Source organism: Xenopus laevis, chromosome 6L, assembly GCF_017654675.1.
Source record: "Xenopus laevis strain J_2021 chromosome 6L, Xenopus_laevis_v10.1, whole genome shotgun sequence".
Lineage (NCBI taxonomy): Eukaryota > Metazoa > Chordata > Amphibia > Anura > Pipidae > Xenopus > Xenopus laevis.
In genome coordinates, this window is record NC_054381.1 from 65,391,740 (window position 1) to 65,418,689 (window position 26,950).

Here is a 26,950-nt window from a genome sequence, read left to right on the forward strand (position 1 = left end):
CTAGAATCACTGAAATGTTTCACATATACAGTCAGTTTGGTTACTGCCTTTTGCAGTGACAGACACAGAAATGTATAATATATGCATTTATATTTGGTTATTCAAGCCAGCTCTAGAATCACTGAAATGTTTCCACGTATACAGTCAGTTTGGTTACTGCCTTATGCAGTGACCGGCCCATAAATGTATAACATATGCATTTGTATTTGGTTCTTAAAGTCAGTTCTAAAATCACTGAAATGTTTCCACATATACAGTCAGTTTCATTACTAGAAAATGCAATGATAGACCCATAAATGTAGAACATATGCCTTTGTATTTGATTATTCAAGCCAGCTCTAGAATCACTGAAATGTTTCCACATATACAGTCAGTTTGGTTACGGCCTTATGCAGTGATAGGCCCATAAATGTATAACATACACATTTTGTTTCCACATATACAGACAGTTTGGTTACTGCCTTATGCAGCGACAGGCCCATAAATGTATAACATATGCATTTGTATTTGGTTATTAAAGCCAGCTCTAGAATCACTGAAACAGTCAGTTTGGTTGCAATATTCAGTAGTGCCAGGACTAGGAATTCCTACATAATGCAGACAGAGCACTCGGCCCAAGAGTAAAGAGGCCCCTTTCTCTGGCTGCCCATCCCAGCTAGCCAGTATCCACATGCTCACGCATATACACACGCATATACACACATATATAAACACATATATATACTGGCTAAACAGTTTACTTCCTTCCATACAGCAATGTCTAAGCTAGCTAAATCAGAAGCAGAGTAGAAGAAGTACATGTTAATTTAGTTCACAAACCTATACTATAAAGGAAAGAGTCGTAACACAGAACCTTACCTGATGTTTCAGATAATCAATCTGAGCTGCTAAGGGAGGGGCTGGGAGGGGATCTACCTGTTCATTAACTGAACCTGAACACTGACCTCCAGAGTAATTACCCAATTACCTGCAGCTGCTGTTAACCGAACCTGCAGATCAACATAGTATTCTCAGCGCTCAAATAAGAAGGCTAAGATTGTATTTGCAACATTCACATCACATATAGACAAGTCTTGCCTTAATGCTGCTTTCAGACCCTGCAGATCATCATTGCATAGAACTGCTCTCAGCTGCTCTCAGCACGTAGAAACAGTTTTGCATTATCACTGCATTGCATTATCATTGCTCATAGAACGTATATATCAGCCTTGCAGCTGCACAGTTCTTCCAATGGCCAACATGGCTCATACTTTTTTAAGAGTTAGGAGACTCTGGAACAAGGTGGCATTCTCAGCTTAAATTTAGCTTTAACTGCCAGTAGATTTAAGACCTCAGGGTTTTCTTTTATTTAACCCTGGAAGCTGCCAATTACCTCAACCTTGGGAAAGTCTTTTGAGGGAGGCAGCTGGCTCTGACACCTAAATTCCTCCAGAAGAAAAAAATAATACCCCCATGTGGGGGAAAAAAGAGAAGGAGGCCATAAGGTTCAGGCCGCTAACTAAATATTTGTCATCAGAATAACGTACCTAACTGCCACCTCCCTCTCCCATCCGTAAAAATCATAAAGGGTGTATGAGCCATATACCCCAATGCCGCTGGACGCTTTTTAGACATGCCCAGGTAGGCATACGGATGGGGGGACATAGCACTTGCCACAGACCTGGATGTAATCAGGCTGGAGGGCACATGGATCAAGGAAAGCAATGATATTAGCCACAGTAAAAACTGTGCCTACTTGATCCAGATGTTTAAACACTGAAGATTCCACCTGAGGTAATGTGCTTAGGGGTAAAAGATCACCAGGACCAACCCGAGTCCCTAGGACGCTAACAGCAGCCCTACTGCTTCCCCAAGGTTAAAAAGAAAACTTGCTTCTAACAGGAGCAAAAAAAAAAACTGAAGCAGAAGGAAAAAAAGACACCGGACTGGGGGGTGGGGTTGGGCTTTTAAAGCTTTGGGGAGGGTCCTTCTGATGGGAGCACTGGGGCGGGGCTATCCCGGTAAGTATGACATGGAGTGTCCAGGAGTACAATTTACAGCTCTGCATGGCTCTCTCTGGCTACCCAGGTGTGCAAGGTGGGTAAACTAAGCTTTATGTTTTTTCAGATTTGCATAGTACTGAATAATGCACAGGGCATCTATGCACATTAGGAGCCCCCAAAAAATAGTATGATTAAGTATGTGCTTTCTCAGTCTTTCTAGTTACATTTAACAGGTATTTATATATCACCAAAATGCTCTGCAGTGCTGTACAGTAGAAGATTGTTTACATCATATACGTGTAAACACTGAAAAATACAGGCGGTAAAGAAGCCCCTGTTCATTAAAGATTACTTCATATAAGCAATTCCTCCCTAACTTCACTGTTAATAAGGAAAGATCAGTGAAGCTTTGTAGCCATACTAGATAAGCAGAAACACGACCATGTTTTGTTCATTGGAAAAATAATATTCATCTATGCACAAGCCAGTTTATGTCTGGAATTGTATGATGAAACCAGACACATTGCATACATTGCCTTATGGTGACCCTATGGTTGCATATTATTCCTGTCCTTGATATACCCTCCTAGCAACGGAATTGTTAGCAAAAACACCAAATACACTCAGGGCTGGTCTTATCAACTGCAGGGCCCAAATAGTCCCCTAGATGGAGTGTTGCTGGACCTGCCAGCTGAACAATCCACACATTGACATTTAATTCTGAATTAAATTATCCATATTATACACCCCTGTTGTGACACTTGCTTGGTGTATTACAGTCATACTGTTCTGCACTGAGATGGATCCATTAAATATAGGAGGCTAAAGGGTGGATTCACTGTCCTCGTTAGTGAAAGCAGAGAAGCAGAGAGATGGGGAGCAGCTTCTTCTGTTTATATAGGAACAGCTCTTAAAATGGGGTGAAAAAAAACGGAGAGGTGCCATTTGTGCCGCGATATGACAAATATCAGCCCCACCCACAATAAGCCTCACCCCATTTTATAATAAACCTTGCCCATCATAACTTTCTAGTTTCACCTCTTTAAAGCAATTTTGCAATTTACATTTTGCTATTTACATCTACTGAACACTTATACATAGATTTACCAAAGAATGTGTCCTGTAGGGATTATAAAATGAAATAAATACATACACATTTTCTTGGTTGCCTATTCAGCTTCTACTAACACAGCAAACTGCCTGCATTGTGTGTGCTGTAAGACTCCCTATCAGTACAAAGACCCAAAAAAGCAATACTGTATATTTTTGGAAAGTATACCCTCTGTTGAATATATCAGTAAATATTTATTTCTATTCCAAGCTACCAAATTGCAAAGCCTCGCCAATATTGTGCCTCTCTATCCTCTCCTTCTTCCAGCACTGCCTCTTTATTATAAACAGGCAATGTTATGTGCAATGTCATCTGTCCATAGATGAAGAAGTTGTAGGGCAAACCAGAAAGGGATATTTTTGCTATATAGCCATACAAACTACTGTTCACCATTCTGCAAAAAAAGAATAGAAAAGGTTTGGTCATGCCCAATGTATGTCCATGCTTCCAAATTCCATAGCCATTTAATAAAAATACACTTTTTTTTTTATACTAACGGCTAATGATGATAATTACAAACATTATGCCACAGATCAGCCTTATCAGCAGAGCAGCACGTACTTATCTGCCCCTGGAACATTGCATGCATGGGATGATAAAAAAGAGTCAAGTGCTGCACCCAGAGAACCCAATGCCAGCTCGTGTTTGAGACAAAAATATAACAGATCTTCCCTCTTCCCCTTTTGCCCCAGTGTCACCTGTCACTTCCTCCTCTTACTACAATATTAGCACAGCGTGGGCACCAAGTACACAGTGGGGCATATTTATTATGTGGTGTAAAAAAACATTGGGATAATACACCACATATCACCAGGCTGTGAAAAAAAACAACGTAAAATTTTATGCGTTTTCTTCTTAGATTGACTTCCGACAGAAGCAATGTAAATAACGGTGGTAAATCTGGTATTCATATGGCATAAAATAAAACACACCTTGATAAATTTGCAGTTTATTTTACACAGCTATTCACACAGTTTTTTATTTTTTATTTCACACAGCATAATAAATATGCCCCAGTGCGTCTTCAGTCTCATGCAGGTTCCCACCATTCTCCACCATCAGCAGTGACAGGCAGAGGTTGCTTGCTGCATTTCACTAATTGAAAGGGACTTTGCAGACAGCAGTCACTAGAGGGAGCAAGAGCTTGTGTTTCACCCTGAAGCAGTTTATTGCCAATAGATTAGCCACAATAGTGCAAGCTATAACACTATATTTATTTTGTAGAATGCTTTTACCATACCTGAGCAAATAGCTCTAGAAGCTCTCTATGTTTGTTTAGGATACCAGCTGCCATATTAGCTTGGTGTGCTGTAACTTCCTGCCTGAGTCTCTCTCTGCTCACTCATAGCTCTGGGCTCAGATTACTGCTATGAGAGGAGGAAGGAGGGGAGAGGAGCTAACTGAGCATACTCAAGCCATTGTCCTGGAGGTTTAAGATGAAAGAAGTGTAATACAGAAGCCTATGTGTACACAATAGAAAGAAAGGAATGCGGCGTTTATTTTGACAGAGGACTCTGAGCAGCATTACTTTGAGTGTTTATTGTATTTGTATAGACCTTTCTGATAAAGCTTACTTCATTTTAACCTTTCCTTCTCCTTTAAAGTGAAGCAGTGCAGAATATCATAACAATCCAGGACAGTGGGTTTCCTATTAATATCAGATATGTCCAGCGAATGTTTGTAGGTATGCTAAGGGTTTGGGGATTTATTATAGTTTGCTTTTTGAGCATGCAAGGCCAGTCTGTCCCCCAATAGGTCTAAGGCTGGCCCGAATACACACACAGAAATTACACTACAGGTATTGGGACCTGTTATCTAGAATGATTTCCAGATATGCGGTCTTTCTGTAATTTGGGTCTCCATAACTTAAGTCTACTAAAAATAATTTAAACATTAATTAATATTAATTAAACCCTACAGGGTAGTTTCCCTCCTATGAGGATTAAAGGGGACCCGTCACCCAAAAAAATTATTCAAAATCCAATATTATTACTTTAGTCAAGCAAAATTAACTTTAATTACACTGTTTAAATGATTTGAATCTTGTTTCCTTCAGTCTGGGAATTCAAAATGATAGCAAGCAGGCAGCAGCCATTTTGTGGACACTGTTTTTAAGGAAAGCCTTGCATCATCTCAGAATCTTGTTTGTGCACCAGAATGGGGGACCTGATGTCCATCCCATGCCCTGGCTACACAATTAAATGGTAAAGAGAACGGGGGAATGTGTGGAGAGCAGACATCTAGGATGTGCTGAATGGAAAGTGAAAGTAATTGTCTGCTCCGCCTCTATGCCCATGGCATAGAGGAGGGGCAGACAATATTTGATTGACATCTGAGATTTGTAAATGAGCTTACAGCAGCTATGAATGCTTTAATAAAAAATAGAAATTGGATTTCATGTTTAATTTGAAAAGTACTTTTATTATTCAGATTTTTGTGTCTGGGTGACAGGTCCACTTTAATTATCTGTTAGTTGGGATCAAGTACAAATAAATGATTTTTTTTAAATGTGATTTCTTTGATTAAAATTGAGTCTATAGGAGATGGCCTTCCTGTAATTTGGAGATTTCTGGATAATTGTTTTCCAAAGAATGGATCCCATACTTGTACAACTTTGAAACACTAAACTATCAAAGAGGGGGTAAAGTAATAAGAGGTCTGAAGTTAGCATTGGATAATGCAACCTATAGCACACAAAAAGTAGGCACAATATACTAATTTACTGTTTGAAAGCAAACATTTGATTGGTTGATTTGAGTTATAACTTTATGCCTCTTATCCAAGCCTCTAAATCTATGTTTGCCAGATCTATGCTACTTCACTCAATACTCTGTTTGCAGCTACATAAAAACCTTTTTTATTTTGATGACAATATCCCTTTAAAAATGTAGTAAACAAAACATTATTCATTGAATTCAGTTTTGCAGGAGAGCTTTGTATGTAGTTAAAGTTATCTTTCAAGTTTCAATTTCAGATTTTTATCACCAATTCCAAACGTAAGTGCCTCATTTTATCACATATCTAGCTACCGAGCTCAGTCCTGACATTACATGTCCATGAATTATTATCCCTAATTCTGCAAAAATAGACTCATTTTATCTTAATAAAAAGCCCCTAGGCCCCAAATTATTGACAAGTTTGAGAGTAACCTCTACCAAATGTCAAGTATGTCCATCATGCAATATATCAAGTTGTGCTAATGCTGTTATACATGCACTTGCCTAAAATGCATTTTTTTCTATATTTGTGAGCAGATTGATTTGAAAGGATGGAAAGGATGGACATTGACGAATGTTAAGGATAAATGTATATGTATATTTTCTCTTCCAGGAGATCAGACAGGAGAAATAACATTAAGGGGTTTATTTATCAAGGTCCGAATTTATCTCAATATCGGCTGCTACAAACTCCGATCTAACCCGCTCGGGTTTTTAACGCTTATTTATTATTACATTTTCCCGAAAATTTGCTTTGCGGGAAAAGCTCTGATTTTCATGATTTTTTCGTGAATTTTCCCCCGAAAGCTCCGAAAACATTGTGAAATTGCCCTAAACCCCCGACACAACCAAAAATCAATGGGACTGTTTCCAGTGACTTTTATGCAACCTCAACAGGTTTGAGATGCTGTTTTTTTATATTCGGGCTTTTTAGCCCTCGGGGTTTAATAAATCCTGAAAAATTAGTGATTTTTTTAAAAGTCTGATTTTATTAAAAAAAATTACGAATTTTTCGGATTTCGGGGAATTTCGGGTATTCGGAGCTTAGTAAATAACCCCCTAAATGTATTAATATTTTGCCTTTACGCAACAACAGCAGAATGGCTCAATGAACTGTGAGCCTGTTTGCTGCACCACTTTATAAGGCTACAACTTTGCAATTTGCAAATAGCAACAAAGCAGATTTTCTGAAACTGATACCCAACCCCCGAACTTCTAAACTCTTTTTAACTTTGTAAATGTAAATGAGTTAAGACACATATAAAGTTGTGATGTCTTTTACATAATATTAATGTCTCACTGTGTGTACATCATCATTTTTATACTATAAGGGATAAAGCACCCCATCAGAAAACTATAAAGCTTATTAGATGACCCTGGAGTTGACAATAAATGGTATGTTTTCCTTTACTGGTTTTAACAAAAAAGAGTTTTTAGTAAAAATTCATAACTACATATCTTAATAAAAACATAAATAGTTACCAAATGCTAAGGGATAATACTGTACATTGTACCAAATATGCTTATAGATTAGCTAATCGTTTGCCTTATTTCATTAATGTGTCGTCGCAGATTCTACCACACTGTATTTCCTTATTAACATCCAAAAAAATCAGTCTTATTATCAACTTTAATAACAGCTGTTCTTATTATCTCATTATCAACTTTAATAACAGTTGTTCCTTTGGATTTAGAATCCGTTCACCAACTTTACTTGTAAAAAAGCTGCACCAACCATTAAATGTGACAATTCTATTATAAAAATAAATCACCCACTTTGTAAAACTCAGTTTCAAGTAACTGCAGATTATTTGAACAAAAACGAAACATGTGCTTAGACCCTCAAACCTGATCGATGCTTTCGGAATGGCATCTGGACTGTCAACTTGTGGCAGTTCATCAGCTAAAATCTCTTCTGGACTTCGAGGGTCTGTGGCAATTGCTGGCTTCTGCTTCTCTTTTAGATTAAGCCCACTGAATATGGTGTTCCACAAGCTGTTTTGAGACTTGGATCCTACAATTAAATGAAAAAATCTGTTTGCTCTCTTATAAATCTGAAAAGCTGTTCAAAAGAAAATCTGTCATTAGAAAGGCTGCCATAATTACTGTACATGATTTTTGCAGTTACAGAGAAATATGACTTCATTCCTACCGCAGAATGAAAAGCTATTTTTTATCATCACACATAAACTCAAAAATTAGATATAAGATACAATTGATTGGTTACAATTGCCACCTTTCTATATTTTTTCTGGTTTGCCCCCAATATTCTTTTATATTTTTGTTAATAAAGGTATGGAATCCGTTACCTGGAAACCCATTATCCAGAAAGCTCAGAATTACGGAAATGCCATCTCCCGTAGACTCCATTTTATCCATATAATCCAAATTTTTAAAAATTATTTCCTTTTTCTCTGTAAACAGTACCTTGTACATTATCCCAACTAAGATATAATTAATCCTTATTGGAAACAAAACCAGCCTATTGAGTTTATTTAATTTTAGCAGGATTTTCTAGTAGACTTATGGTATAAAGATCCAAATTACAGAAAGATAACAGGTCCCATACCTGTGAATCATGCTCACATTGCATGTGGCTATCCCTGCTTAAAATCCACAATTAATGTACCAGGATTCTATATAATGTCCCCTATATTAAAACCTCCCTTTGCTTCCTGGCCTAGGGTTAGATCTCTACCTGGCAGTGCCAATCAAGGAATCATAACCAATTTTCTTTCATTTTCTTTTTAATTGGTCAAAGCAAACTTTAGTATAGCTCCATCAGCACTGAAAGTTGTGTGATTTATATGTATGTATTGTTTATGCTAGAGCCAACAGCATATTTGCTTTGGCCCCCATTGTCAGAGTGGCCAGAAATGTAAAGTGCAGTTCAGCAACAGCGGCAAGGCTGAAGACTGGATATCCCTCATTAACGTGTATTTTTCTTCTTGGGATGCCCACCTTTCAGCTATAGCCCTAAATGAAATCCCCTTTCATTACTCATGAAAGCATAGTTTCTGATATTACAGGAATAGGATCCTTTATCCTTTATATAACTCATTATCCTGAAAGTTCCAAATTACAGAATGGGCATCTTCCATTTTATCCAAATAATCCAAATGTTAAAAATGATTTCCCTTTTCTCTGTAATAATAAAACAGTACCTTGTACTTGATTCAAACTAAGCAAAATGAGTCCGTAGTGGAAGCAAAATAATGCTATTGGGTATATTTAATGCTTAAATGACTTTGTGGTAGATTTAAGGTATGCAGATATTTAGATTATGGAAACACCCCTTATCCAGAAACCCCCAAGTCCTGAGAGTTCTGGATAACAGGTCCCATACCTGTAGTATCTATCAGTCAGATATTTGACCAAGTTTTATGTTTTTACTAACATTGATATTAGAATATACTCACTTGAACTGTCATGTAGATAATTGTTGTTTTTTTTACCTTTAGCATCTAAATGTCTAAAGTCTCAATCTGTTTTTTTAAGCATTCTCTCCCATAAGTACAGAGAATTCGTTTCTTGGGAAATATTTACATAAATGAGCTAATGCTACACTGCGCTACACTACCACCATGTGGTTATATTTAATATGGAACTACAGGGATTAAATCAAAGCAATTACTTCTAAATGTCTCTCACGTGAAATGAAGCACTTAAAGGAAAACTATACCCCCCAAACAATGTAGGTCTCTATTAAAATATACTGAGTAAAACAGCTCATGTGTAAAACCCTGCTTCATGTAAATGAACCATTATCATAATAATATAGTTTTTTAGTAGTATGTGCCTTTGGGTAATCATAAATAGAAAATTGCCATTTTAAAAAATAAGGGCCGCCCCCTGAGATCGTAAGATTCACTGTGCACACAGACAAACTACATGTAAGGTCACATGAGCCAATTAACAGACAGAGTTCTGCCTTTTGCTTCCCCACTTCTTCCTGTTACAGTTAGTGTTGTAGTATTTCTGGTCAGGTGATCTCTGAGGCAGCACAGATAGAGTCACGAAATGGTGGTTCAAGGCAAGAGATGTAAAAGGGCAATATTTATGTAAATATATATTCCAGTTTGGTAAGATTCTTTAATATGTCATTCAATTTGATATAAACTATCTGTTGTTTAAGTATTCATTTTGGGGGTATAGTTTTCCTTTAAGGGCCTATTTATCAAAGGTCGGATTTTAGTGATTTTGAGAATTTTTTAAAACCACAACTTCTAAAACTACAAATGTCATGAGATTTATTTAAAAAATCCTAATAAACAAAGCACAAATGGAAAATTACACTGAACGATGCACTAAAAAATACAAATTACTCGAAAACCTCTAAAAATTTGAGTTTTTCAGAAACTTCCTAGTGGAAAAAAACACTGAAAACTTCTAAAAGTCTGAATTGATTTATAACAGCCCATTAGGATTAGCGAAGCTTCCACTGACTTCGATAGGACCTTGAAGTTTTGTATTAGTGGTTTTCGTGGTTTTTACACATAATACATCATGAATTTTTAGAGGTTTTTTAAAAAAAATTAGAAAACCACACATTTTTAGAGATTTGTGGAAAAAAAATGTGATTGTTGATAAATGGTCTCCTTAGTTATGTTTAGCTGTCATCTCCAATAACTACAGAAAATCTGTTAATTTTACTTTACATTATAAAACAAAATCTGGTATATACATTTTAACAAAAGCACCAGACCTCTCACGCTTGAGATTCCTAATGTACTTGTGGCATTTTGATCACCATTTCTTGTGCCAGCAATGCCACTGACAGCAGTTTCCTATCATTTCTGCTTAAACCAAATTAAAGTAACTTATATTGAATATTATGCCTCCAAAAACTTAAATTAAGCAATTCATGTCACTTTTCATTTTATTTCACGTAGTGATGCACGGTGCACCGACACCAGGATTCAGTTCAGGTTTCGACCACGATTCTGCCTTTTTCAGCAGGACTTGGATTCGGCCAAATCCTTGTGCCTGGCAGAACTGAATTCTAATTTGCATAGGCAAATTAGGGGTGGGAAGGGAAATCACATGACTTTTTGTCACAAAACAAGGAGGTAAAATCTTTTTTCCTCCTAAATTGCATATGCAGATTAGGATTCAGATTCGGCTTGGTATTTAACCAAATCTTTCACGAAAGATGCAGGGATTCGGCCAAATCCCAAATAGTGGATTTGGTGCATCCCTAATTTCAGGCAAATGTGGCCAGCAGTAAAATTGTAATTTTGATCACTTCTTTAAGTAGCTGCAGTCCAAATTAATTCTGTGCCATTGCCCTAACACAGTTTTCTGTTGCAGTGAAAACTGTTTTAATGTTCGCAGAGCAATTACAGCATTTATCTATGGTTTAAGATGAGAAATGTAGCAAATAAAGAAGAAAACCATGGTTGCTTGTATTCTCTTGTACAGGACCTCGACAGGTCGGAGATGCCAGATTTTCGGATTTGGGCTTTTTGCAGCATCTGGGTATAATACATTTAAAAAAAAATTTCCATGAAAAATTCAAGCCAAAAAAGCTTGATCAGAAAAATTTAAGTTTTAGTTCTGCGTCAAGATATTGGCTTGTCTCTCCATACTATTTCCTCCTACCCCAACATCACACACATTCAAAAACTGGGGCCTGTCTTAAGCATTAAGCACTGTGCATACAAAGTTTGCAAAACTTATTAGAAAACTTACTTGAAAATCTTGCTAGAGGGCGGGCATTTTTGTCACCAGCTTCATTTGCAACTGAAAAAAGAAGAAAACTGAGTTATATCATACTGTGTTGCATATATCAACAGAAATTTCCTCCAAAACTGTGATGACCTTGCTATCCATCACCCACAGGGCCGGATTTACATATTGTACGCCCCTAGGCCCACTGATTGTTTTTTTGGCCAACTTTCTGATCCATTTAAATATTGGTTCACTCCTTTCAATTACAGTCTTGCATACTGCTCCAGTAACGGATGGGTCCTCTTCCTTTCCATTCTTAACGTCCATTTGAGGACACCATATGTGTTTGGGAAGGTGAAAGACAGAGACCTAATCAGAAATTTAAATTATATTTCAGTTTTTTCAATGGTGGGCACAGGATGGAAATCCAATAGTGAACTGTACTTTAATTTTACATTAAAGTAAACATTCCTATAGCTTTAAAATGGCAAATATTTTTTGGTTCAACTGGAGATGTGGACCCACCTACCCATTAAGTGGATACTCTAATTTAACGAATTCTATTAGAATGCCTAAAAATAAGCTATTATATATATTTTTTTCTTACAGTTACAAAGATATAAGGGGACATTAACTGCGTGCTCTCGTAGAGACTTCTGTCCTAGAGTCTGGCTATACTCTGCATCTCATGCTGGATAACCAATCTGGTGCACTGTCGGCAGATGCAGGAAATACAGGCTATATACAGGCTATATACAGTAAGTACAGGGTTATGTTGCCAAACCTGTGTGTCTAAATTTCATATTGATGCAATTCATTACAATAAGTGCACTTTCACATTGTTGCCAGTTAATTCTGCCTTTTTTGATGAATGTTGCACAATCACACCAAAAATGCTGGTAAACCATGGAAGAACCATCACCCTGGACTTACAGTAGATCCATGGTTCCCATAATAGGCTGCATAAATAGGCACAAAATAGAAACAACAGTATTTATATTTAGAGTTGCCAACTGGGCTTTGTTTTTCCAGCCCTGTCAGGATTTTTCCTAGAAAAGTTGTCAACCATATTGTTCAACATTATAGAGTAACACGTTTACTTTATCTTCACTTTTAATAATTTTCAGCCACACAAGCACTTTTATCTGGTCTCATTTACTGTTTTCTCAAACTGCCCTTGAAGCAGCAAGAGGGTTGCGGTTCAAGTGACCCAAAGACAGGAGCAATCTCCAATAGGAAACAATAAAACCTTTTCACCTTTTGTATGAAAAGAATTATTATTATGAATAATAGCAACATTAAAAATAATAATAATAATAATAGTAAGATACAATAATTGTATTTGTTTCAGTGCAATAATAGTGCCACTAGGTGGTGCTGAACTATTGCAAATTGTACATTCCTACGTAATGAAAAAACATCTTGAAATCCTAGTTACATTTCTTAAAAAATCTGTATCCTGGAAACTGCAAAAAAGGGCTTTCCCTCCTAAGCAATAGAATAAGTTCTGAAAAATAAGAAATCATTGCATGAACAGTAGTGTAAAAAGGTGCAATTATAGATTGTTTTCATTCTCAGCTATACATGTATTACCCATCTTTATAAACATGAAAGATTTTACAAGATGAAGCACGTGAGGTGTGTTATATACTAATACCACTATTTTATACAGCTTCATAAATATGCTCAATGGGAATACCTTGAATGTCAATAAAGGAGGTACAATATAGTGGCTAAAGAGAAATGCTTATGCCATGGAGATATGGGGTGCTGTTTGTCCAAGGTATATTTTGTTTACAAAAATACATTCTGTATGCAAAAATATCCAGTCCCAGTACATATGAAGATACATACATGTGGTCTTTACAGTATACAGTGTATGTGTAAAAACCCAGCATTTAGTAGAGTAAAGGAAAACAATTCCATATCACAGAATAACCCAGATTGATTAGCAGGGCAAAAGGTGTGGTGGAAGTTAAAATTGTCATACAAAGGTAAATCCAATCTAAATCTATTTTAAATGACCAGTATTGTTTTCCAGAAAGATCACTGCAACTGAGCAATATACAGCTCATCTTTCATCCACTTATCTCAATTCCACCATAGCAGAAAAAGCAATATTTTCCATGGGAATGATATATATTATACAGTGAAGCAAAGTATCTGTTCTTGTGTAATAGGACCACATGATGTTTATGGCTATTGATCGCTGTATAATGTTGTTTATCTTTAGACTGATAATGACTATATTGCATTCCATAATCATACAATACAATATTATATGATTATAGAGGCTTCCACCAGTCCGGCATTGTATATTTTTAATTATAATTTGAGAAATGAGTTATAGGGGCAGATTTAATTATGGTTGAGTTGTGTTTTTGAGGGTATTTTCCAGTCAAAACTCAAATTTTCAAGTTTAAAAAAAAAAAACTCAAATTTTTGAGCGTTAAAAGTCGAATTCTTTGAGTTTTTTGTTAAAAAAAAACTTGAATTTTTAGAGATTTATTATACCCCGAAGCTGGAAATAGTTTGTATCCGAAATGATTCCAACTAAAACCTGTCAAAGTTATGTCGAAGTCAATGGCAGAGTTCCCTTGAACCATCTGAAGATGTTTGTAACCTTCATTATGTTCAAATTTTTTGGTGGGCTTCCAACAGAAAACTCGATTCATTCGAGTTTTCAGGTTGCTTAACTCGAATTCACCTGCAACGAAACTGTACCTGAATTTTTGCGCTCTTTACGCTACTTTTGTATGCAACTTTCGTTCCAAGACAGGGAAACTTTGGGAGCAGAGGAGGAGTGTACTTCCCCAGTCTGACCCACACCCAATCCTAACCCACAATGGTTGGCCAAATTTCAACCTGAACCAGTGGTCAACCCGTAGGTCATTATGGATTTCAGGTCAACTCACAAATAATTAATTCTTACTGGCATATTTACATATATGTATGTATATGTATGTCAGTCTATGGGGCTTATTGCTTAAAAGTCGAGTTGTTTTTTTCACAAAATATTTAAGTTTTTGAGGGTATTTTCCAGTCCAGACTTGAATTTTCAGGTTCATAAAAAACAATATTTTCGATATTTATTATACCCCGAAGCTGGAAATAGCTTGAATTCGAAAATACACCAGCTAAAACCTGTCACAGGCATGTAGGAGTCAATGGCAGAGGTTCCTTGAAGCATTTGAAGATGTTAATAGCCATCGTGATGTTCGAGTTTTTGTCGGTGGATTTTGCTCGAAAACTCAATCAGTTCGAGCAATTCGAGTTTTTTTCCATAGAAAACTCGTTTTAAATGAGTTTTTGGGTTGTTCACCTCAAATTCACTGATTCGAACTTTTTTCATTCAAGTTTTGTTCTTAAATCAGAAAAGAAAATTTGTGAGTTCATTCGAGGTATAAAAAACCTCACAAAGCTCTAACATTCAGCCTTTAATAAATAATCCCCATAATGATAATGTTCATGTGCAGCTATTAAAGAATACCTCCATGCTCATATAGTACAAGCAAAGCGCATCTTATATTAATTTATAGCAAACAGGGGTCTTCCAGTAATTTAACAAACAAGGATTACAGAATAAAAATGAGATCAGAGGGCCTTGCTGCAGTACTTACAAGCTGCAGTAACCACTGCAGGTCAGCTTTGATGAACAGTGCTAAAATGGCAACATTTATTCAGATTAGTAGCCTTACTTACTTAAACTAACTATTGAACTTTAAAATGTGCCTGATTGATATAAGGTCTGTTGCCAAACTCATACAAACCAGACAGAAGCCCACAGAGCGCCCCTGGGACAGGTGAAGCGGAGAGGGGCATGACTGAGGGACGAGTAGGACAAAAGGGGGGTGTCTTGAGTGTTAGGCATTCTGGGAATTGTAGGAAAGGACGGAAAGGCTGAAGGCAGGGCCGGTCTTACAAACTGCAGGGCCCAATTGGGGCAACTTTGGCAGGGCCCCCCCAGATTTAAAGAGCCAATAACATTTTCTAGTAGACTTTATGTATGATGATCCAAATTACAAAAAGATCCGTTATCTGGAAAACCGCAGGTCCCGAGCCTTCTGGATATTTTAAATTCTCTGCCTGTCAGTGTGCACACACAGAGGGGCATATTTATTAAAGAGTGAAGTAAGAGATCAAGACAGTCCACTAGAGTGAAATTCCGCCGCTCTACATTCATTTCTATGGGATTTATAAAGGCGTATTTATCAATGGGTGAAAGTTCACCCTTTGATAAACATGCCTTTAAAAATCCTATAGAAATGTACGGAGAGTGGTGGAATTTCACTCTAGTGAACTGTCGTGATCTCTTACTTCACTCTTTAATAAATATGCCCCAGAGAATTTTGCAAATTACCCTAGCAACCATTCACTATAAGAGACGGGAATATGAATAGGAGAGGCCTGAATAGAAAGATGAGCAATAAACAATACATTTGTAGCCTTACAGAGTATTTGTTTTTAGATGGTATCAGTGTAATTTGAAAGCTGCAAAGAGTCCAAAGACAAAGGAAAATGATTTTAAAACTAAAAAAAAAAACTATAAAAAATGAAGACCAGTTGAAAAGTTGCTTAGAATAAGCCATTCCATAACATACTTAAAAGTTAACTGAAAAGTGAACCACCCCTTTTATCTGCCAGCAAAATTATCGTAAAACTTAAATTGCTGCATAACACTTGAAAGATCAGTAAGATCACTGTAAAATGGTGTATTGAATAAATATAATACATGGATTGAATTAATAATGATTCATGGACAATACAGCAGTAGCAGAACTGGAGTGTGACAGGGGATGAGTAGTCAGTCACTGTCTGTGACCCTCCCTCAGGGAGACTTACTACTTGACTGTGATGTGGTCTTGAGGCCTAGGAAGTACAGTAGGTGCCAACTGGACAAAGGAGCCGAATTTCCAAAAAGGCTGGTGGTGGCGTCTGGCGTGGTGAAAGTAACCAAGCTAGTAGTGTGCGTGTGAGGCATACAGTTTGACCGCCGCTGGGCTGGGCCTGGTGGTGGGTCCGACTCTGTCCAGATTGAGTGGTGCCCGGGGCTGATTGGAGGGGCTGCTGCTATTATGGTACTTGTAACGCGTCTGCCCCGTGTTGCGTCATGCCTCCGATCCAAATGAAATCCAATCTTATGCGGGTGTGCGCAGGCACGTCTATATACGGTTGGACCGACCCATTTGAAAAAAATAATGGGGGTGGGCTGCAGCGCTGAATTTTGCAAGGAAAGGGTTCCAGGATGCGGGGCCCCAATTGGCGCGGGGCCCAATTGCTCCCAATCGGCCTAAAACCGGCACTGGCTGAAGGGGAGGTCCTTAGTCTTTAAATAAGGGGGAGAGTGGCGGGAAGAGCCAGTCTTACCTTGTTAGGATCCAAGGAGCAACAGGTTTCGGGATGTCGGCTGGAGATGTGCTGCAGGGCCTTAGGTTGGCGTTGGCAGGCCAGGAGGGGGAGCGAATACGGAGGGAGTTGGTGGCGCTGCTGGGGTCGGTCCAGAGCTCGGATGTTCCGGCGGCTGCGGGAGAGGGCAGCAGAAGGCCGCAGCGGCGTGCGAGGCCCCCTGACAGACTGAGTCCTGCGGTCGGAGGTCGGACACAGCGCGCCAGGTGCGCCTCTGGTGAGGCGGGATCGCACAGGAGCCAGGCGGACGGGAGAGAGGGTCGTGCGGCAGCCAGACGGACCAGTGGCACGGAGGATCGCAGGCAAGTGGGGAGGACTGGCGCGCTTTGCGGTGCGCCTGGGGGGGCTGGAGCAGGCACCGCCGGCAGCGCTGTGAGGAGGGGAAGGAGCCGGAAGGCTCAGTCGCCGCTGCTCTGCATGTCTGGGGATGCGCTGCCGGCCTTGCAAGGCCCAAGCGGCTCCCCGGCGGTGGAGGCGGGTGGCGCTACTGATGGGCAGAGGGGGGAGGAGACCCCCCTTGACGGCGAGGCTAGGGAGGAGGCAGCAGCCATGGGGCCCCGGGAGAGTACGCGAGGGGTGAGGGAAGTGCCCCGGGAAACACACGTGGCCGGAAGGAGGGCGGAAGTGCAGGCCCGACCAATGGGCGACAGTTGGGACACTGGCGTCAGGCCTGGTGCTAGGCCCGGGAGGGTCTTCAGCAGGAGCAGTACCACGCCCAGGCGGCGGTCCCCGCGGGGGGCTGCCCCCGGCCGGGCAGGCGTGAGAGACACCAGGAGGGAGTGGAGGAGCAGGCCTAGGGACGGCACAAGGTCTCGGAGCCGGTCACTGAGCAGGTGCAGCTGGGATGACTGCAGGCATCAGAGGGGGGACAGGTGGGGGAGGGTGGATGCCTCTCCTAGCCGTGAACGCTTTATCTCTTCTGGTTGCTTGTCTCCCACTAGGAACCCAGGCCGGGGAAGCGGCGGTGTGGACAGGGACGCCTCGACACGGGAGTCCAGGTCAAGGAGTCGCCAGCCTGGTCGGTTGGGAGATCAGGACGCTGATGGGGCCACGGCCGGCAGGTCAACAGCACGACTGGAGGGTGCTTTACACGGGCCAGGCGGTGAGTGCTCCAGGGGTGCCGGGGGGATGCACGACGCACAGGGATTGTTGTCTGGATTGAGGGACCTGTTACGGAGGTGGGAGCCACGGGACCCTCTGGGGGAAGTAGCCAGTGCTTGGGGGCAAGGGGGGGGCCGCGAGGTCCGTTCCCCGATTCCACAGACTGGGATAGGTCATGTTGCGAGCGGACAGCCCGCAGCGGCTGCTGCGGCGACTGTTCAGGAGGGAGCGGGGGAATTACCTGGTACAGAGGGGGCTGTGCAGCCTGCGCCTGGAGTTGTGCCCGAAGCAGCCCAGCGGGGGGCTTATGTGTCATTTGCGGGCCCACTAGGCACTCACGTCAAAAAGGAGGTTAGGGAGAAAATTTGGAAAGGGGAGTTTGTTGAGATTTTTTCCCTCCTCCCATTGGAGGAGTCGGTTGAATTGAAGGATGACGATAAAAAAGATGGGAAAAAAGAGGAGGAAGAGCGGAGCAAACGATATAGGAAAATTCCCAAGACTTTTGGGAATTGGCTGCGGGCTTTCTGCACGCTAGCCAGCATAATTGGTGAAAAGCACCCTGAGTCCTGTTCCCCTCTTTTTTGCTAGGTTGACGGGATCTGGGAGGCGTACAGGGTCTATGGGTAGGGATGGGCGAATAAATTCGCCATGGTTAAATTCGCTGCGAATTTCTGCGTTTCGCCGCGGGCGAATTTTTCGCGAAATTGCGGCAAAAATTCGCCTCGCGACTCGTTTCGCCGCGCGACGAAATTTTCAACGCGCGGCGAAGCGAGTCGCGAGGCCGCTAATGCGCGTCAAAACAAAAAGACGCGCGACAAACTAAACATCACCCACAGCAGCCAATAAGATGTGAGCCATCCCTGAGCCAACCCACTGGCTATATAAGGAGCTGCAGAGGCGGCCATTACTCGTGGCGTTTCTGGTAGAGGTAGAGAGAGCAGGATAGTGAGAGATTTGTGTGTGATTTAGCTAGTGGAGTTTGTGTAGAGAGCTTTTTTTTTTTCTGAGTCAGTGCAAGTGGAGGTTGTGGATTTCAGTTTACTGTTTTCCCTCTTCTGCTTGCCTGCTCACCACCCAATAGCCCTTTTTAGGGCTAACTGTCTTTGTCTTTGTCTGTGCTGGTGTGTGTACTCCTTGTGGGTGCACACTTCTGCTGAGGGGATTTAGTTGAGGGTTTTATTTTTTTCTCCTTTCCTTCCCCGAAATATCCAAACCCCCCCCCTTATATATATATTTTTTTTTTTAAGTTTAGTTGCCCAATATGACGGGCCGTGGGAGAGGGGGGATGGGTGGTGGTGGTGGTGGTGGGAAGAAGGGTGGGATAGGGAGGGGTGGCCGAGGAAGAGGCCGTGGTGCTGGCCGTGGGCATCCAACCCCACAACAGCCATGTGCCATGCCCAGTCTGGGCACTGTAAATCAGTCGCAGCACAAGCTGCCATCAAAGCAGCTGCCATCACAGCAGCAGCTGCAACAACAACAGCAGCAGCTGCAACAACAACAGCAGCAGCTGCAACAACAACAGCAGCAGCAGCTGCAACAACAGCAGCAGCACCCACAACAACAGCAGCAGCAAATGCCACAGCAGCAGGTGGCTGTGGGTCGCAGCAGCGGGGCAACTGGTCCACGTAGGACTGTGCCCGATTTTTTTGCCACTGCTTCGCGACCCATACGGTCGCAGCAGGCAGAGGCAGTGGTAGACTGGCTGACCCAGGCTACCTCATCTGCAGCGGGCACCAGTGAGCGGCAGGAGGTGGCATCACCTGCTAGCTCAGTGTGGGATGACACCCCATCCCTCTTATTTGATCCTGAGGTGGACTTGGGCCCAGACACCCTGGATCTTTTTGATGATCAGGCAGGAATGGGGGGGGCATTCATGTCTGATGAAGAGGAGGAGGTGGTCATTTCACAGCCCACATCAATAGGGGATATTGGGCAGGGTCCCCTTATGGCAGGGCAGCAAGTTGCTGGTGTGGGGTCAGACACCAGCATGCTGGATGTGGGTATTGATGCCATGTATGAGGCAGGGTCTGGTCTGGGGGAGGACGATGACAGGGACAGACCCTGGGAGCCGGCTCCAGAGGATAACAGCAGCAGTTCAGGGGGGGAACTGTTTGTTGTTGATGAGGATGAAGAGCCGGCTCCACCGACCACTGCTAGGGGGGGCAGGCAACAGGGCAGCACTGCGCCTAGGTCCAAAGCCTATGTGCGTACGGGTGGGGACCATCCTCAACCCTCCACAGCAGGCAAGGCAGTGGCCCGCACTTCAGCAGTGTGGGCTTTTTTCACGTGCCAGGCAGAGGACCAGGCAATAGCAGTGTGCCAGCTCTGCCGGCAGAAGGTTCGAAGGGGGCAGGCAGGGTCACATATGGGAACATCAGCTTTAAGTTCCCATATGAAACGTCATCACAGGATGACGTGGGAGCAGCACCAAAGTGGCAGGGCACCGGGTGGCAGTGGTGCTTCCTGTCCACCTCCTCCCATTCCTCAGGGAAGAGGTGCTAGCTCCCCAGACCCTGCAGCAGGTGAAGAGGATTCTGGGGCTCACAGTCGGAGGCAGCCACTGTGTAGCTCAGCCTCTTCTGCAGCCTCCTCCTCCTCAATGCGGCCCCTGTCCCGCCAGGTTTCCCTCCCCCAGTTCCTCAGCCGCAAGACGCCTCTCTCCCCCAGCCACCCCCAAGTGCAGAGGCTTAATGGCTGCCTGGCAAAGCTTCTGGCAGTGCAGCTGCTGCCCTATCAGCTAGTCGAAGCAGCCCCCTTCCGACAGCTGATGGCTTGCGCTGCCCCTAACTGGCGGATCCCCAGCCGCCATTATTTTGCCAGGAAGGCCGTCCCTGCCATCCACCAGCATGTGGTTGAGAATGTGTCCCTGTCGCTGGATCATGCTGTTGGCGGCAGGGTGCACTGCACCACTGACACGTGGACCAGCAGGCATGGGCAGGGGAGGTACATAACCTACACTGCGCACTGGGTCACCCTCATGAGTGCTGGGGAGGGTGCAAGCCGGGGCGCTCCCCTCAGGCTACAGGTGCCTCCCCGTGGGGTACAGGGCAAACCCCACATGTCCACTTCCTCCTCCTCCTCCTCCACTATGGATGAGCCACCCCTGAAGCGTCCCCGCAGCTACGCTTCAGTGCAGCACAGGCGATGTCAGGCTGTGCTGCAACTCCTCTCCCTGGGCGAGAGGAGTCATACTGCACCTGAGCTCATGGCTGCCTCCAGACTCAGGTGCAGCGGTGGTTCACTCCCCGCCAGCTCCAAGCAGGTAATATTGTTTGCGACAACGGTCGCAACCTGCTGGCCGCCATCCGCCTAGGGCACCTGACCCACATGCCTTGCTTTGCACATGTCCTCAACCTTGTGGTGCAGCGCTTCCTCAAGAGCTACCAAGGGTTGGGTGACATGCTGGAGAAGGTACGTAGGGTATGTGCCCATTTTCGCAGGTCCCCCACCGCCAGCGCGTCTTTGGCACGGATGCAGCGGCAGCATAGTCTGCCACCCCACCGGCTCATCTGTGACCTGCCGACGCGCTGGAATTCCACCCTGCACATGGTGGAGCGCTTCGTAGAGCAGCGCTGGGCGGTCAGCAATTACCTGCTGGAGCACAGTGCCAGGGGTACTCAGGGGGCAGATTTGGGGTACTTTAGTGCAGAGCAGTGGCAGCAAATGAGGCAGCTCTGCCAAGTACTTGCCCCCTTTGAGCAGGCGACACGCTTTGTTAGCAGGGACAATGCGTGTCTTAGCGATGTCATACCCCTGGTGTTCCTCCTCAAGCGCACGTTGGATGGGCTGCTAGAGGAGGGTGACGTGCCTGAGGAGGAGGAGGAGAGTAGGCCCCGTAGGCAGGCAGAGGGGGCTGAGGAGGAGATGGTGCCCGATGAGGAGGATGAGGGAGAGGAGGACTGGGTGCCTGCGCAGCATGGGGAGCAGGGCACATGCCACCCAACCACCCCAGCTATTGTCCGCGGCTGGGAGGGTACAGAGCAGGGGCAGGTCGAGCCAGATGACCTGCTGCATCTGGAGGGCAGTCAAGAAGAGGTTGGTCGGGGGCACCTCTTTTACATGGCTGCCCATATGCAGACTTGCCTCCGAAGCGATCCCCGGGTCTGTTCTATCAAAGACCGGGAGGATTATTGGGTGGCTACTTTGCTTGACCCACGGTACAAGGGAAAGGTGGGGGAGTTCCTTGTACCCAGCCAGAGAGAGAGGAGGATGGGTCAATTGAGGAAGGCTCTGTGCTCAAAATTAGTGGAGGCCTTCCCCCAGTCTGACACTTCTCAGGCCTCCACTACTCCACACACCCAGCAGAGACGGGGGCCTAGCAGCAGCAGCAGCAGCAAGGGCGGAGATCTCATGGGTGTGTGGAAGAGCTTTTTCGAGCCTCAACGGCCAGCAGCAGGCCCAGTCAGCACCCAAAGCCACCACCAGCAGCGGGTGGAGCATATGGTGGCTGACTACATGGGGTCAGTCAGCGTGCAGGATGCCATTCGCCCTGACGATGACCCCATGCATTATTGGGTCTCGAGGCTCGACCAGTGGCCAGAACTGGCACAGTACGCTCTGGAGGTGCTGGCTTGCCCCCCTGCCAGTGTCCTGTCAGAGCGTGTCTTCAGTGCCGCAGGTGGGGTGGTCACTGAGAAGCGGACACGGCTATCCACTGGCAGCGTGGATAAGCTGACATTCATTAAAATGAATGAGGCATGGATAAGCGGGGATATCCAAGTGCCCATTGCAGACAGCAGAGACTAGCCTCCTCTCCTCCTTCTCCTCCATAGATTTATCCTCCTCTCTCCATTGCTGCCCATACTCTCCTCCTCAGTGGTATTGCCCATTCCCCATCTGTCTGCACCTGCTGCCCTTGCTGCTGCTGCTGCTGCTGTAGCCTGCTACTAGCCCTAGTAGTACTGCTGCTGTGCTGCATTGTCTGCAATTTTTTTATGGTGGGGGCCTATCAAAGCTCCTACTGCTATCGTAGATACTACTGCTGCATTGTCGGCAAATTTTTTTAGTAGTTGAGGCCTAACATGGCCTCTAAATATGTTTCTTCGAATACTGCCACATTGTTGGCTAATTTCTTCTGGTTGAGGCCTAACATGGCTTCTAAAAATGTTTCTACGAATACTGCCACATTGTTTGGCTAATTTCTTCTGGGGGTTGAGGCCTAACATGATTTCTAAATAGGTTGCTTTTAATTTTGCCGCTAAGTTGGCTAATGTCTTCTGGTGGTTGAGGCCTATCATGGCTTCTAAAAATGTTTCTTCGAATACTGCCACATTGTTTGGCTAATTTCTTCTGGGGGTTGAGGCCTAACATGATTTCTAAATAGGTTGCTTTTAATTTTGCCGCTAAGTTGGCTAATGTCTTCTGGTGGTTGAGGCCTATCATGGCTTCTAAAAATGTTTCTTCGAATACTGCCACATTGTTGGCTAATTTCTTCTGGTGGTTGAGGCCTAACATGGCTTCTAAAAATGTTTCTTCGAATACTGCCATATTGTTGGCTAATTTTTTCTGGGGGTTGAGGCCTATCATGGCTTCTAAATAGGTTGCTTGTAATTTTGCCGCTAAGTTGGCTAATGTCTTCTGGTGGTTGAGGCCTATCATGGCTTCTAAAAATGTTTCTTCGAATACAGCCCCATTGTTTGGCTAATTTCTTCTGGGGGTTGAGGCCTGCCTCATTTAATTCTTCTGGCTCTAATAAAATTGATTACAACAATGCTTGCTGCTTGGTTGTCAAATGTATTCACACTATTATTACCCCTGAAACGACTGCGGCCAAAAGTCCTTTGCCTCTGTCATTATTCTTTCTTTTGAAATGATAGGAGTGCTCTAAAAAATGTATACAGGGAGGGCATGTGTGTATAGCAGTAACTGAGTGGAACATAGGTGCGAATTGCTCTTCCCATTGATTCCAAAGCAAAACATGGCATATATACATTCATCACTGTGTACAAAAGTAAGGGAAATGTTTTAATGGTAGTCCCAAAGCCATGTCTGGTCTGGGAGTCAAAATAGGCCCTTGCATTCAAATTACACAGAGGCCCAAACAGGCCCCAAACATCAGCCCAGTAAATTTGACTGGAAACCAACCAACCTGGCAACCCTGGCTGACACAAACATAGCCATAAACTCTACTTAAATTCATGCTGTAAGTAATAATTTAGATTGAATTTGTCCTCTATGAATGCTTTTGTCCTTGAGTTAAATAAACGAGACAACACAGTTTGTTTAATGGAAAGAGGAATTTCATTCCTAGATGATGTCCATCTTACATCCCACTTTCAGCTGCATCTGCTATTTTGCGACTTTCAACTTCACAAGCAGTCTTGTCCCAGTTTGCTGTCCATAACCTTCAAAGAGAACACACGCCATCCTTTGTTTCCAAACACTTTACACAACGTATTCATAGATCCAGTGCAAAGCCCTTAAAGGGGTGGTTCACCTTTAAGGAAACTTTTAGTATGCAATAGTATGGCAAATTCTAAGCAACTTTTAATTTGGTTTTATTATTTGCCTTTTTCTTCTAAGTTCTGACTCTTTGCAGCTTTTAAATGTGGGTCAATGAGTTGACCCCAACTAAAAAGCAAATACTATGTCAGGCTACAAATGTATTGTTAGTCATTGCTACTTTTTTACATTTAGGCCTCTCCTATTCATATTCCAGTCTCTTATTTAAATCAATGTATGATTGCTAGGGGAATAATGTTACTTCTAATAGTGCCTAATTGCCAAATATAGTGTGACTTAATATCATAATTTATTTTAAAAAATCAATGTATTTGAGTGTTACAGTAGTCAATTTATCAATTTCGTCGCCGTCGCGACGAGGTTCGTCGCCGTCGCGACGAGGTTCGTCGCCGGGCGACGAGATTCGTCGCCGCGCGACGAGATTCGGCGCGCGTCATATCAAAACTGTGTTTGCGCATGCGCGCGCGTGCGTCATGTGACGCGCGTCGTGTGCGCGCACGCGTCATGTGACGCGCGTCATGCGCGCGTCAAAAATGGGCGTCGCCACTATAAATAGCCCCGCCCGTGCTTACATTTTTAGGAGTGCAGTTTGAAAATGGCAGGACCTGGCATGATGAACCGGGACCAGCTAAGGTACTTCGTCAGGTACCTGCACCAGGAGGGATACGATAATATCCCTCCTGGAGTGAGAGGAATCCAGGCGCTCCGAAGGAGCATAATGGAGAGATTGAGGCGCAGGCTGCGGAGGGAGTACCGCCTGCGTTTAAGTTTGCGGGAGCTCCAGAGGATCTGGAGCGATCTCAAAAGACGCCACAGCGCATTTGTAGATGAGCTGCGCATGGAGGTGGAAGGTAGAGTTATTTAAAAAGAAAACATCTTATAATGATTTGCTATTTTACAGCAAAAATGTATTTAAGTGAATACTGTAATTAGGATTGGAACAGTTGACTTTGACTGACTGACATAATTGCAGACAAGTTAGATAACAAGTAAATGAGCTGTCAAATGGAGATTATTTAAACAGATTATAATAGATTTATTTAAATGCAATACATGAGTTTCCCTTCTTAACTACAATAAAGCCACTTGATTCCTATTTATTTTGGTATTTTGGAGCAAATGTGTATTTGTTTAGGCCTGTGACAAGGCTAATAAGAATTTTACTTCACATAAAGGTAGATTTATTTAAACATAATAAATAGGTTTCCCTTCTTAACTACAATAAAGCCACTTGATCAGGCTCGGATCTGTGGAAAGGTCACCAAGGCCCGGGCCTAGGGCTGGAAGATTTTAGGGTGGCGGCATGCTGCCCAACCACACCCATATTGGTTCAGAAAAACTGGGGATGCACAGGAGATACAATAGTTTCCCATGCAGCAATCCCCATTGCTCCTGTCCAGATGATAAAAATTTGCCCGAATAAAGGGGAGGGGACAGGGGCGACGAATGGCAGTGGGCCTAGGGGCGCCTACTATGTAAATCTTGCCCTGCACTTGATTCCTATTTATTTTGGTATTTTGGAGCAAATGTGTATTTGTTTAGGCCTGTGACAAGGCTAATAAGAATTTTACTTCACATAAAGGTAGATTTATTTAAACGGAAAAAATAGGTTTCCCTTCTTAACTACAATAAAGTTAATTTTCCTGTAGTTACAACATGACACCTTATCCTGTATAATTTATACTATACAAATGCAATTGCTGTGTTACTCAAACTGAAATTTATTCATTGCCAGCTGAATGGATCCAAGATGATCCTGATGATGGGGAAGTACCACCACCACCACCACCACCTGACCAGGCAGCACCGCCTCCACCTGATGAGGCAGCACCGCCTCCACCTGATGAGGCAGCACCGCCTCCACCTGATGAGGCAGCACCGCCTCCACCACCTGTCCAGGCGGCACCACCACCTCACCAGGCGGCACGACCAGTGGACGACCAGGGGCTCAGTGTAGGCACTCAGACAGAGAATGCCTACTACGACCAGACTGAGCTCCTGGTCACCCTAGTCCACCAAGTTAATGCCATGCGGCAGGAGCTGGGAGAGGTTAGGGACATTGTAGACAACCTGCAGAGGGTAGTTGCTCCTCCTCCTCCTCCACTTTAATTTATTTATTGTTTGTTACAGCACCGTTGTGCTATATGTTGTAAATTAAAAATTTTTTTTATATCTCTATATTTTGAGTTCATTTTTCATTTGACTAAACTAATACTCACATGGTACTTGGAATTGTTTGGATTCTAATAACACAACGATGACTATTCTTAATCGGAGTCATTAAAATTACATTACATAGTATTTCAGAATCATTACAATTACATGATGTAAATATAAGGTTCATTCACATAAACATATGGTTTATTCATTTTTATCTGAAATACAAAGCATCCAGATACTATCTGTTCAGATTTATTAGTTGTACTTGTGTTAGTAATCTACTATTAGATATATGAAGTACAGATGGTACTTTTTGGTTAAACAGAGATATAGAGTAGTAG

The 26,950-nt window shown here is 43.0% G+C and overlaps 1 protein-coding gene and 1 long non-coding RNA gene across 5 annotated transcripts in view; one reads left to right on the forward strand and one right to left on the reverse strand.

Moving 5' to 3' along the window:
• The window catches only part of LOC108719003 (calcium/calmodulin-dependent 3',5'-cyclic nucleotide phosphodiesterase 1C), a 433,183-nt gene that overhangs the window by 289,086 nt on the left and 117,147 nt on the right, over nucleotides 1-26,950 (reverse strand). For all 3 annotated transcript variants that reach the window (XM_041566132.1, XM_041566131.1, XM_018267586.2), the window contains exons 2-3: nucleotides 11,502-11,552; nucleotides 7,659-7,824 (exon numbers count right to left, since the gene is read on the reverse strand). In XM_041566132.1, the coding sequence (XP_041422066.1) occupies nucleotides 7,659-7,824; nucleotides 11,502-11,552 (217 nt within the window). The remainder of the gene's footprint in view (nucleotides 1-7,658; nucleotides 7,825-11,501; nucleotides 11,553-26,950) is intronic.
• Nucleotides 1,990-26,224, forward strand: LOC121394637. Of its 2 annotated transcripts, none has more exons than XR_005961890.1 (3): nucleotides 1,990-2,076; nucleotides 12,090-12,238; nucleotides 26,185-26,224. It is a non-coding gene; the product is annotated as an uncharacterized LOC121394637 (long non-coding RNA). The 2 variants fall into 2 exon arrangements; XR_005961891.1 differs by lacking the exon at nucleotides 26,185-26,224 and adding an exon at nucleotides 17,828-18,018.